Source organism: Pseudonaja textilis, chromosome 2 (genome assembly GCF_049901715.1).
Source record: "Pseudonaja textilis isolate UNSWEBS1 chromosome 2, rPseTex1.2, whole genome shotgun sequence".
In the NCBI taxonomy this organism is placed as follows: Eukaryota; Metazoa; Chordata; class Lepidosauria; order Squamata; family Elapidae; genus Pseudonaja; species Pseudonaja textilis.
In genome coordinates, this window is record NC_141991.1 from 107,245,911 (window position 1) to 107,258,310 (window position 12,400).

General features: G+C 36.9%; 1 protein-coding gene across 6 annotated transcripts in view; it reads left to right on the plus strand.

Annotated features, from left to right (window-relative positions):
* Nucleotides 1-12,139, plus strand: part of RNF157 (ring finger protein 157) — a 92,107-nt gene extending 79,968 nt beyond the window's left edge. For all 6 annotated transcript variants that reach the window (XM_087924805.1, XM_087924802.1, XM_087924801.1 and 3 more), the window contains 2 exons: nt 4,670-4,710; nt 7,724-12,139. In XM_087924805.1, the coding sequence (XP_087780931.1) occupies nt 4,670-4,710 (41 nt within the window). In that variant the 3' untranslated portion in view covers nt 7,724-12,139. The remainder of the gene's footprint in view (nt 1-4,669; nt 4,711-7,723) is intronic.
* The last annotated feature ends 261 nt before the right edge of the window (nt 12,140-12,400 follow it).

Genomic DNA, 12,400 nt, shown 5'->3' on the forward strand with positions numbered 1-12,400 from the left:
CACAGTACCAGTTTTTGTTTTTCCTTAGCCCATGCTCCCATCCCATCATTTTCTCTATGTTGTTGAATGGTTATAAACTTTACTGACTGTCCTTTTATGGGTCTGGAAGAAACTGAAATGTGGATGTGTTAACAACGCCACTGTCAAGGACTGGTTAGATTTTTTTTTCTTTCTTTAAAAAAAAACATTTGTGATTTTTAACTCTGCATTCATTACTTCTTTAGATTTCAATTAGATAAATATACCTCACTTTCTTTGGTGTGTACCTCACATTTTAAAAACAGAGGTGCACCAGACCCTTTCCATCAGGTCAGTAAAATTGCCATCATTTCAAAAACCATGGCAACCTACTCCTTGCTTATTTCACCTTCCCCAAAGTTTCAAGGCTGCCTCTTTCTTGGTTGGCATAATAATTCAATGTGGTTGAAAGGAGAGCTTTCCTCATCCTTGATTTCCTTACATAGCTATGAGCAAACTAAATCTCTTTTCCTATTGTCATCTTGTCTCTCTTCCTAATTTATTCCATTTGGGGAACTTTGTGGATAATCCAGACTTTGCTGTGCCAACTACATATGTGCCTGCTGATAAGAGACCTGCAACAATAGTAACAATACCATCTTTCTACTAGAGAGGGAATCATTTAAACACAGGCACATGCAAGGTCATTTCAATTTCAAGATGAAAACAAGATGTTCTCTGGAATATTACCTCTATAGGTATGTTAATTACATACCTGCATACATAACCACACATTCCTTCTCTCCCCCGCTCTCGCTCTCACATACGCAAAAGTACAGAACTGGGTAAATCCTAACCAAATGTCATGGTATCTAACAAAATGAAATTCAATGTAGAGAAAAGTAAAGTCCTACATTTAGGCAAGAAAAAACAAAAGTACACATATAGACTGGGTGAAACCAGGCTCAATAGCAGTAACTGTGAGAGGGATCTTGGAGTCTTAGTGGACAACCAGCTAAATATGAGCCAGCAGTGTACAGCAGCAGCCAAAAAAGCTAATGCAATCCTAAATTGTATTAACAGAGGGATACAGTCAAGATCAAGGGAAGTACTAATACCACTCTATAAAGCCTTAGTAAAACCACACCTAGAGTACTGCATCCAGTTTTGCTCACCACAGTATAAAAAGATGTTGAGACTCTAGAAAAAGTACAGAGAAGAGCAACCCGGATGATTAGGGGACTGGAGACTAAAACATATGAAGAACGGTTACAGGAACTGGGCATGGCTAGTCTAGTAAAGAGAAGGACCAGGGGAGACATGATAGCAGTCTTCCAATATTTGAGGGGTTGCCACAGGGAGGATGAAGGGGTCAAGCTATTTTCTAAAGCACCCGAAGGCCAGGCAAGGAATAATGGAACGAAACTGAACAAGGAGAGGTTTAACCTGGAAATAAGGAGAAACTTTCTGATAGTGAAAACAATTAACCAATGGAACAGCTTGCCCTCGGAAGTTGTGGGAGCACCATCACTTGAGACTTTCAAGAAGAGATTGGACTGCCATCTTTCAGAAATGGTGTAGGGTCTCCCGCTTGGGCGGGAGGTTGGACTACATGACTTACAAGGTCCCTTCCAACTCTGATTATCTGTTATCTAAATACAATTTAATATGAACTCATGACCTTTCCAGTTGTAATCTTTTAAAATGGTTGTAATCCTGCTTGATTTGCACAGATAGTTGAGCAGCTTAATATCAGATATTAATTAGCAGTAGTATAGTATTTGGCTTTTCAAAGACTGCCTCCGTACCAAATTTACTGGAAAACAGGTGGGAAAAAATGCTTATTACAGTTTTTCTAAAGGTCTCGAGGAGGCCAGAAGAAATCTGGAAGCTAAAGGGAAAAGTGCATTTTATTCTGTGCTTCTTTTCCTTTTTATTCAATAAGAGCACCAGATGAGATACTCTCCATTCTAGCTCCCCAAGATGAGAAGTATATACTAGATGTACTACTCTGAAATACTTAACCATTTGAAATGCTTAACCATGGCCTACTAAAAGAAAGGGTGAAAAACAGTGATTAGTAAGCTCATAAGTCTGTTTCACAAAATGTGGCACTGGGTCCATGCCAAGCTTGCCAGCCAGCACACTGAACAAATAAGGATGGAGAGCAACAGCTTGTCTCTTTGTTTTGAGCCAGCTGATTAAAAAAGCAATTGTGCTTTCAACTGGAGGAAAAGAGAATTCTTGAATATGAGCAAACCTTCAAAACAGCATTTTAGAAAATCCTATCTTTGCCAAAATTTAAATTAAAATCGTTATCTAATTGCAGGTAATTCTTGACTTACGACCAAAATTGAGCCCAGAATTTATGTTGCTAAGTGAGAAATTTGTTAAGTGACTTTTGTCCCACTTTACCAGTTTTCCTACCACATTTGTTAAGTGAATCACTGTAGTTGTTAAATTAGTAACACTTTTGTTAAGCGAATCCGGTTTCCTCTTTGACATTCCTTGTCAGAAGTTCACAAAACATGTTCACATGATCCCAGGACACTGCAACCGTCATAAATATTATCCCATTGTCAAGCATTTTAATGTAAATCATGTGGCCATGGAGATGCTGCAATGGTCATAAGTGTGAAAAATAGTCATAAGTCACTTTTTTCAGTGCCATTGTAATAGTCACTAAATGAACCATTGTAAATTGAGGACTACCTGTATTTCATTACTTCAGTCTACAATTTTAGATAAATATTCTTAACACTGAATGTCAGGGCTGTTTCTCTTCCCCCCCCCCCCCACACACACACACAAAAGCCAAAAACAAGATGGCTGACAATGGTCAGAAAGGCCAAACGAGAGTCTCTGGGTGTTCTCTGAGACAGTGGGAGTATTAGGAGAAATCATTTGGTGGGCATCAACTTTTTATTCATTTTCCCCATGCTCTCTGCCTTGTGGGTAACCAAATGAATATATTGAGTGCTTGTTTCCATCAAATACTATGGACCCCTTCTTTCCTCAGAGATGCCTAGAAATGAGAAAGAGATTGGAGGGATTTTCTGAAGAACATGCAATAGAATTTCCTTATTCCTTTCCACAGTTGACCTTAGTCAGAGCTTAAAATAGGACCTTAACTTGGGAACTGTAGTGGATAAGAATCATGTCCATCTCTTATAGTGCCCAGGCTGTATATGTAGGCACTTGAAAAGTTTCTTCTGCAGTATCACCTGAAGTATTTATGGTGATTCAAAAGAAGGGAGGCTCTGACCTTGGGACCTTGTGGAATAAATTTAATAACTACTCTTCTGCCACAAGAAGCGGCTTCAGTTTTTCTGGCTTGCATACCTTTGGGTGGCTTTGCTGCTTGCAAGATTCTTCTGCTGATCCCTTCCCCTCACTGTTTGTGTATGGAGCCAAACATTCTGCCACCTCTGCCGCCTGCTGACTAATTCTTGAATCTTTGAGCAAAGCCATGCTGCTTCTCCACAGCTGCTCGAGAAACAACATGGTCTTGCCTCGGTGTCACGGAAGTTGCACTCAAGCAGAACTTAGAATGGCTTTCTGATCTGCTGTGCAGAGATGCATGTGGCTTTAAGCCCTTTAGCATGTGGAGTTTGAAGATGGTTGGGCTGGCAAAGCAGAGGTTCTGAAGTTGTCCTTGAGTTTCCCTCACACTCCATTTTCTTCACTCCAAAGTTTGAACTCCTATTCCAGTTAGCATCTTCTGGGTAAACTTCACGCCTTGGCTTATGGGTCTTTTAGTCTCTTCTCTCTCTCTCTTTTTTAAGAGCAGATACAGGTAAGTGCTACTTATCCACATTCCAAGTAGAATGGTGGAGATAGGAAGGCCCACTTAGAAAGAAGATGGATGGGAAGAAAAGAACCACTTCTGTCTCCGGTATACATATTATAGAAATGTACATGTTATACAAAATACATAAGCATATGCTACAGTGAGTGGAAGTTTCTATATATCTATAAAGTCTACAAGACCTATTTAATTCTCAGGTTCCCCATCTTTGAATATCTAAATAAAAAAATAGCAAGAAGAGGATCCTTAATGGCAATTTGCAAAGTGATTTTTATTGAAAGTGAAATGTTTTAGTGCCACAAGTAGTCGCCAATCCAGCAGTTTTAATTAAACAAGGATGAATGAATGCTGTATTCATGTACTAATTAACTATCTGGTCATTTCAAGCTATAACTTCGCTTTCCTGAGTCATTATCCCCCAACCACAAGTATAAGAACCTTGTGGGATTTTGCACTGATCTCTGAGATGTAACATGTTCAGAAGCCTATTCACATGATGCCTTATTAAGGTATATTACTTGCTTTTGTATTTCTAAAGCAAGTCTGTGTTTTATAATAATGATAAAGAGACACTCTAGTCATTACTTCATAGTAAATGGAATGGGCTTTTATTTCCTCTGTATTTTTTAAAAATAAAATCTGAACACAAATATGCTGTGACAAATGGACAATAAAGCAGATTGGATATACAGTATATTGATTGGTACATTCCCAAGTTAGAATATTATCACCCCAGAGTCCTCATGCAAACATTCTTTAAAAGTTATTCTGGGGGTCATAAATGTAATATTCTCTTTCCCTCTCTTTTCTTGACACCCCACCCCCCAGCCCCATTGCATTTATGTGGTCTGTCTTTTCTCTGGTTTACCATTTGCTTTTGGTCTTTCTTTTTTTACTGAACAGGTGCAGCTCCAGAATCCTGTCCTATAAACATTGAGGAATAGGTATGAGATACATAAAGTCCTTTGTTGCTCACACCTGGAAAACATACAATTCTCATTCTGCAATATAGGGTTCTTTCTTTCCAAGGTCAAGCAGTTCCTTTTATCACTTGGATATAAATATGCCTAGAGGACTCTCATTGTCTTCAATGGTGTAAAGAACATAGGAAAAGGAATATAGGAACCACTGCTGTTTGAGCTCATAGCCATGATTCAAAAGCCAGTAAAACAGGGTTAGTTAAGGTCTCAGTCAAATTTCTAACTATACTAGCTTTAGACATCAATCTACTTTAGATCCTTATGATAGATTCCTTTTCTGTAAGGAAAACAAGCCATCACAGAACCCACAGAACTGGGAAAATACATCTCAGCTGTGCAGGGAAACCATTTTTCAGTACAATCCTGACTTTATTTTATTCAGAAGTTTACTGCTGTCTGCCCAAAAGAGCTGGCTCAGCAAACTGCACATTTTGCAAATAAAAAGAAGTGCAGACTGAAGATAGAGACCTATCCATGTAAGTAAGATGGCAGATGAAAATATAAACCTTTTATCAAAGAGTTCACTATTACAGCTTTTCCCAAAGATAAAAGGGACATTTAGAAGATCTGCCTGGTGGATTGTTCAGCCACTTGGAATGAGAAGGAGGACAATGGAATCAAAATTGACCAAAGGGAAGGTGATTATGTCATTATGTTTTTATTCATCTAAAACATGGGTAGATTGAAAGGATCATTAGAATTAATCCATAATGTGCACTAAAGGACTTTTTTTCTGGCTATGTCAAGAATTTACCGGATAGAATGCATTGGAAGAGAGATGGCTAAAAAACATGCAAGCAAATAGGAATCTGGAGACTTTGAGATTGGGAATATATAGCACTGACGGTCAAAAAAAGGCATTCTGCAGGCCTTTCCCCTGCCCCCGGTGGGTTTTTGGGTGTGTGTGTGTGATAAAATGGTGGGAACACACAGGAGTATAAAATACTGAATACAGTAATACTGAATACAGTAATACTGAAAGTACCATCAGACAGTAATCTTTTTGCACTGATAATTTACTGGATGGAAAAAAATATACCCAACAAAAACAGCATTACAGAAAATTGAATTTGGAAAAATAAGACCCGGATGAGATTTGTCACAAATCCAGTCTATATACATTCTAGATTAGGAATGGGCAAAGAAGTAGCAGTATAGCTATGCATTATTTTTAGGATTAGGTGCTTCTTACCTCTGGATAAAGCAGCTCAGAAAAAGCAGTGGACTTCTACAAGAATTATAGAAGACATCAAATTGACTAAACATGGTTTGGCCAGGTTCCTTTATACATTTTTTATGTGTTCTTACCTGGCTCTCATCAGTGTAATGTGATTTAGTTTTTAATTCTCAGAATTTGATAGTTGCATATTACTTGAGTGTAGTACGGTATCTATTTAGTTGAGTACTTCTTGACAACTCCTTTTAAGCATTTTTTTTCCTAGAAGGTTTTGTTGGTATTCATCTCCTTATCCTCAATCTTCCTTGTCATGATTAATTGCCAGGAATCCATATAATTTATAATTCTTATAAGTAGTGTTGCTGGTATATAGGTGTATTTTCCAAGGTATATTCTTCAATTGAAAGGATGTTTATGTACTTACATCAGAGATCAAAATTTAAAAAAAGAAAATTTAAATCCATGGTTGAATGTAATGGCCATATCTTTATGCTGTAATAAACTGAAAAGTGTTTGAGACTGAAAACATTTTTGCAGAAGTGTCTTATTATTACATGAAGAAATATAGAAATGCAGGATATTTTTCTCTAACTTTTGGGGATAAAAATTGAACACCTCAAACATAAACAAACACACCCAGAAGACAACCTTAGTTGCTTCTTGTATTCAGCGATTCATATCTTGCAGTGTGTAATCCTGGATTTTAGTCAAATCAAATGGTGTAAACATTTTTTATATACTATGTCAGTAGCAAAATAGCTGTCACAAGGTTAACAGCAGTCATTTTTGTACTTGAAATATCTCAGGTTCATGTTCTTGCAGAAAATGTTAGCTGTTTTATTATCAAATTCTCAAGTCTTGTCTATCTGCTATTGTGTAAATTGGTATAAAGGCTATATAGTTGCTGTTGTGCTTTTTTAATTGTTGGGGTATTCAGCAAGCTCACGTTTCCCCATCTGGTGTCATCTCAATATATAGAGATACAGCTCCCCACATTTCAAGCCAGTATCCTGGTAATCCTTGGTGGAAATGCTAGAAGTTGTGATTCCATCTAGAGAAAGATTTCTTTCCAACTTAAAGGGCTAAGTTAGTGAGTCTTATCCAGGATCTCCAAAAGTATTCCTCTTCTCCATAGCAGAAGCAAAGTTCTGCCTCTTAGGAATGGTTGCAGCAAATGAGATTTAACCAGAATAGGGCTAAATACACTTTTATCCCTATTTTGATTAGAAACACTGCGTACGGGATATATGGGCATGAATATTTGCAAGCCCTTTGTCTTCTTTGGAATAATAGTAGCTTCCACTTTCACATCTAATGACTCTTCAGTATTAGTTAAGTAAACTGTATAAGCCATAGCAAAGTTCCTACAACCAGCTATTTTACGTGGGCATACTTGTTCAATATGTCTTGGTAAACATGACCAAGTGGAAGCTTGAAAGCATGTTAGGCTGTTTAGCCTTCTTTTTTAAAATGGAAGATTAGCAGTTGGTCTGACAATATTTCCAGGGTTAGCAAAATATTAATACGCCTTTTAAAAAGCATTTGATTTAATAGAATGTTTTGTAAAAATGCCAACGTAAGAAAGGGAATGTAGAATCCTAGGAAAGCCTAAATAAAGTTATATGAGCTGTGTAATATTTTACAGAGTGATACTAATCTTACTAGTAATACTGAATACTGATACCTGTTGAGATTTAAGGTGCAAATATGAATATTGCCTCCTCTGGAATGCTGATATGCTATTTCTGAACTTGGCTGAGTTCATATCCACAATATTGTCCACTGTTTTCTTTGTCATAGATCTTCCAACATCAGCTGACAACTCTCCGAACCACGGCCAAATGCTGAGACACCCCTTCTCTGATAATGTTGATCTGGAGTTTGCTGGAGATATGGAGTGTGTGTTGGGACCTCTGTGTCCTCAATACCACAAAGAAAAAATAATGATACTAAACACCTCGACACAATAACATAAAGAAGAGCAGCAAAGCCATGGGTAAAAACTTCCTCAAGTACTGCAGATCATATGACACCTATTTTTAAAAGATACATAATGCTAAGCATTCACAAATCACTAACTCAGTGGTTTCTGGTGTTAAAATGAACTTGCGGAGAAGGTGGATGAATGAGCTTGAGATGTATTTGGTGACTGGTACCTCCATAAATTCTCTCTCCCTTTCCTATTTTTATCTTGCCAACTCAACCCACTTTGTAATCATTGTTTCCTTTTATGCTCTTGATTTAAAACTCGTTTGGGATTGTCATAACACTGGGTTCCTTCTGCTAGCTATGAATGAATGCCAGGTTATCTTTTAAGTTCTTAGCATGTACATACTGAATGTGTATTGTGAAAACGTAATGTCTGCGGAAACAAATTCACACCTCCAAACCTATGCATTGGCAGAGAACTGTGTCTTCTCCACCCAGAATGATAAAATACATTTGATATCACCTAATGCCTGCTGACTTGAGAAGAAATGTAATGACCTACCTTTTTATCTATTCCAGTTTCATCCTGTAGCCTTTTAGTTACCCTTCAAACATGCTCTGTTAGCTGTTCTGAGCTACATCTAAGGGGTTAATGCCAAAGATCTAATATCAGTTATAGATTACTCAAGATCTGGGCTGAATTGTGGGATGTAACACACAAAGGCAATGCTGTTTCAGGGGAATTAACACGCCTAGTACCAACAATACTTTGGTAAAGAAATAAGTGGTGTCTAGCAGCTCTCTCCATGTGGACAGATAAGTTGTGTAGCTAGCTCTAATTGAAACTTTTCAATGGGGAGATTTCTCTGTGTGAAAATTCAGACAGATGCCCCTCCACTTGAGCAAAAGGAAATGAACTAACTGTATGTGAAAGTGTGGCTGAGGAAAACATAAAGAACTGGCATAAAATAGCAATTTGTTGAAAGATATATTAAATGCATTATTTGTATGGTGATGTCACTTGAATTACATGCATGTTGTTAAAAGTCTGTTTATATGGGTAAAAATCCTTTAAAGATGTCTTTCATTATGCATTTGTTAATTATCATGTTAACATATTTCCCTTGATGACGAGTATATGAAAATCATACCAAAGCAGCAATGTGATTTCTTTTACACTGAAAAACAATTATTTGCTTGCTCATGTAAGGATCGTGCTGCAATTCTCTTTCCTCCCTCCCCAATATATTATGGTACTAGCAATCTGGTGAATCTCCAGTATCTTGAGGCCGACCATTTTTGAATATATTAAAACTAATGGAAGTTTTACAGTTTTTGAGATGCAATCTCTACTGGACTACTGAAACTATGGACATAAATGGCATTCAAGCAATTTTTGAAGATATGGCAGGAACAAAACTACTAACTGTAGATGTTTAGGGTTTTTTTTTCTTTTTTCTTTATCTGTCCTTGGCTGCCATCCCATTGGAGATTAACCATAAAATAACCATAACACCCTACAGTTGAATAACCTAGTTCCATTAATAATTCAACGAGAAGGATTCATTTATAATTTCCATAGGAGTAATGGTGGTGGACTGCTTCATTTTTACCTTGAATCCTTGCTTCTAGATCTTCGTTAATAAGCTATAGTAACTTAAAATTCTTCACAGAGACATAGAGTTATTTTCCAGGAGAGACTTTCTGGATGATGATCTTGTGTAGTCTTCAAGGGAAGAAGACAAAGTGCACCTCGTCACATTCTGCATCATTCCTCATCCTCTTTTCAAGGTTAAAAATGCAAATCTGCTCAGGTACTATCATAACTTACTTTGTGTAGTCACGTAAGAACACATGTGCACATTGCTACATAGGCAGCATTTCCACTGCATCCTTGGATGACTTAATGAGAAATACCTACCAAGTTTAAATACATATTAATTAAACAATAAAAAAGGAAAACATGGTAAAAGGAAACAAAAGCAAAACTACTCAGCTCTTATTTTGACTAAATCTTCTGTAACGAAGAAATGTTTCAAAAGCCATTGGGAAAAACAGAATAAAGTGACAGGGTTGAGGTTTGAGAGCAAAAGAAACATGGTCAGGAAGAACCTGTTTATTTTTGAATAAGAAAATTAATTCAACGTCAGATGGATTTTATCCTTGGATACCAAAAGAACTAGTTGACAGTGCTGCATAATCTCTGGAAAACCTTGGAGATCAGGTAATGTGCGATGCAGAGAAGAATAAATCTTTCCCTCTTCAAAAAAGAGAAGAAGGATTCAGAGGAACTAGAGGTCAATCTAATATCAGTATCTAAGAAGATTCTACAACAGATTGTAAAGTGATTGATCTAGTGATTACCTTGTTTTCAAAATGCTTACAGAAGCCAGTTTGGATTTGTCAAGAAGTCTAACCTAGCTACAGGATGAAAATGCCACAGATATAATTCAGTATTCTTTATTTCAGCAAAGAAATTTTTGCTGAATTGCAAAGAAAAAGTACCCCATGACATTCTAATCGCCAACTGGTTACTTGTGGATTTAATTGTATAATAATCAAACAGTTGATTTTAAAATCATATTTAAGAGTATCCATCGATAATTCTGCATCAAATCAAATGAATTTTTGTAAATGACTGAAATGAAAAGTGGAAATTTGATTAGAATCCTTTATTAGCCAAATGTGATTGGACACACAATGCTTCTCGGATTTACTGACAACACCTTCAAAGCTAGAAATAAACTTAGAGCAATCTTGACAGGTTACAGAAATTGATCAAAAATAATAGATAATAATAAAAAGAATAATGGATCAAAATAATAGAATGAAATTTAATATATAAATGCAAAGTTGTACAGGAAACAAATCAATTGTATAGGTATAGAATGAATATCTAACTGGATATTGGTTAGAAATATTTTGATATAGTTGCCACAAATTTTAATCAGCAGGTGGCACTGCTGCAAAAAAGGCAAAATAAAATTTGGATTTTATGTAAGTATAAGTATCAAATTGCAGGTAGTAATTGTTCCATTTTATTATAGTGAGATCTGATCTTGACTATCAATTCCAGCTCTTGATACCAAACATTAAAAATGTTTAAAATAAAATGCAATAAGTTCAGAGAAAGCAGTGAGAACAATGGGGAAGTTGCAAATGAAAACTTGGGAAGAGGAACTGAGAATGATTGACCTTGAGAACAGAAAACTAGGAGGAAAAGAGCATCTTCAAAGGCCTCAAAGGATGACCCAGAGAAGAAGATCAAGTTCTGTTCTTTATCCTTTTAGAATACAGGACATGTAATTATGTACTTAAGGAAGGTTTCAATTGAATGTTAGGAAAAGCTTGAAAGAAATGGTGGATTCCCCTTTACTGCATGTGTAAAATGAATGTCAAGAATCCCTGCACTGAGCAGGAGTTGGATTTGATGGCTAAATGGCTCCTCCTAGTACTTTAACTCTATGAACAATATTAATAATATTTTGAAAGTCCAACAACAGCAGCAACAAACTAGCATAAAACCTTTTAATTATGCTCAGCTTGAACGAGCTTGAAGGGCATTCAGAATAGTGTCCCTTGAAGTGACTAAGTGGATCTGGAGGCTTCACATGGTTTGGTGCAGCTGGTGAACACGCATAAAAGTATTTTGTCCTATGAGCATGACTTCATCCAACTGTTCTCATTCTTCATTTAGAAAACTAGAAAACTGCATTTCCTCAAGCTTACCTCACCTGTTACGTAGTATGCCTGTAAAATATTCATATATTGAGACAATGCCTGAGGACAAATGTTGATAGGGATCACAGGATTGGCTTAGGCGATATGTACATACTTCATTCTGTTCTCACCAATACTCTTGAAATGTGTGTGTTGCTAATGTTCCAGGCAACTCTCTATAAAGACTGTGATAATGGTAATCGAATGGCTGGGAAAGATATGGCCCAGCGAGGCCATTCTAAAATGTAGCTTTCTCTTGTAGCCTTTTTCTCTCAGGGACGAAGGCCATATTTCATGCACTCCTCCTAGCCAGGTTTTGTTTTTGTGAAAACAGAAATTGCCAGACGCAGAAATTGGGTCCATCTGAAATATGTTAATGAGCAAATAGTGGGAGCAGATAAGCGAGTGGAACCTCACTCAGGACTGCGGTTATATTTGACTCTGGGCAATGAAGGGTGAAGCCCTCTGGATACACTTGTGTGCACCTCAGTGACAATGATGCAATATGTATTTAGGGTTGCATGACTCTTTCAAAGAGTGAATAAAACTGTTTACAATGGAAAGAAAGCTATTGAGTGGAATAGTCTTGTTTTTAGGAGGGGGCAAGGAAAGTGTGTTACCTTCACATTTTTCAGTGCTTTATTTCTCACAGCTGCTCTTACAGCTTTGAAAAGACTCAAAGGTTTAAAGATTAATGTTAATCAGGTGTATGTTGGGCTCAGGGTATTCTCTACTGCTTCCTGTGTCATGTTTGAAACTCACTGCTCTTTCTAGCCACACTTATTTCATGCACCGAACATTCTCAAAGAAATGAAAAGTTCCGATAGC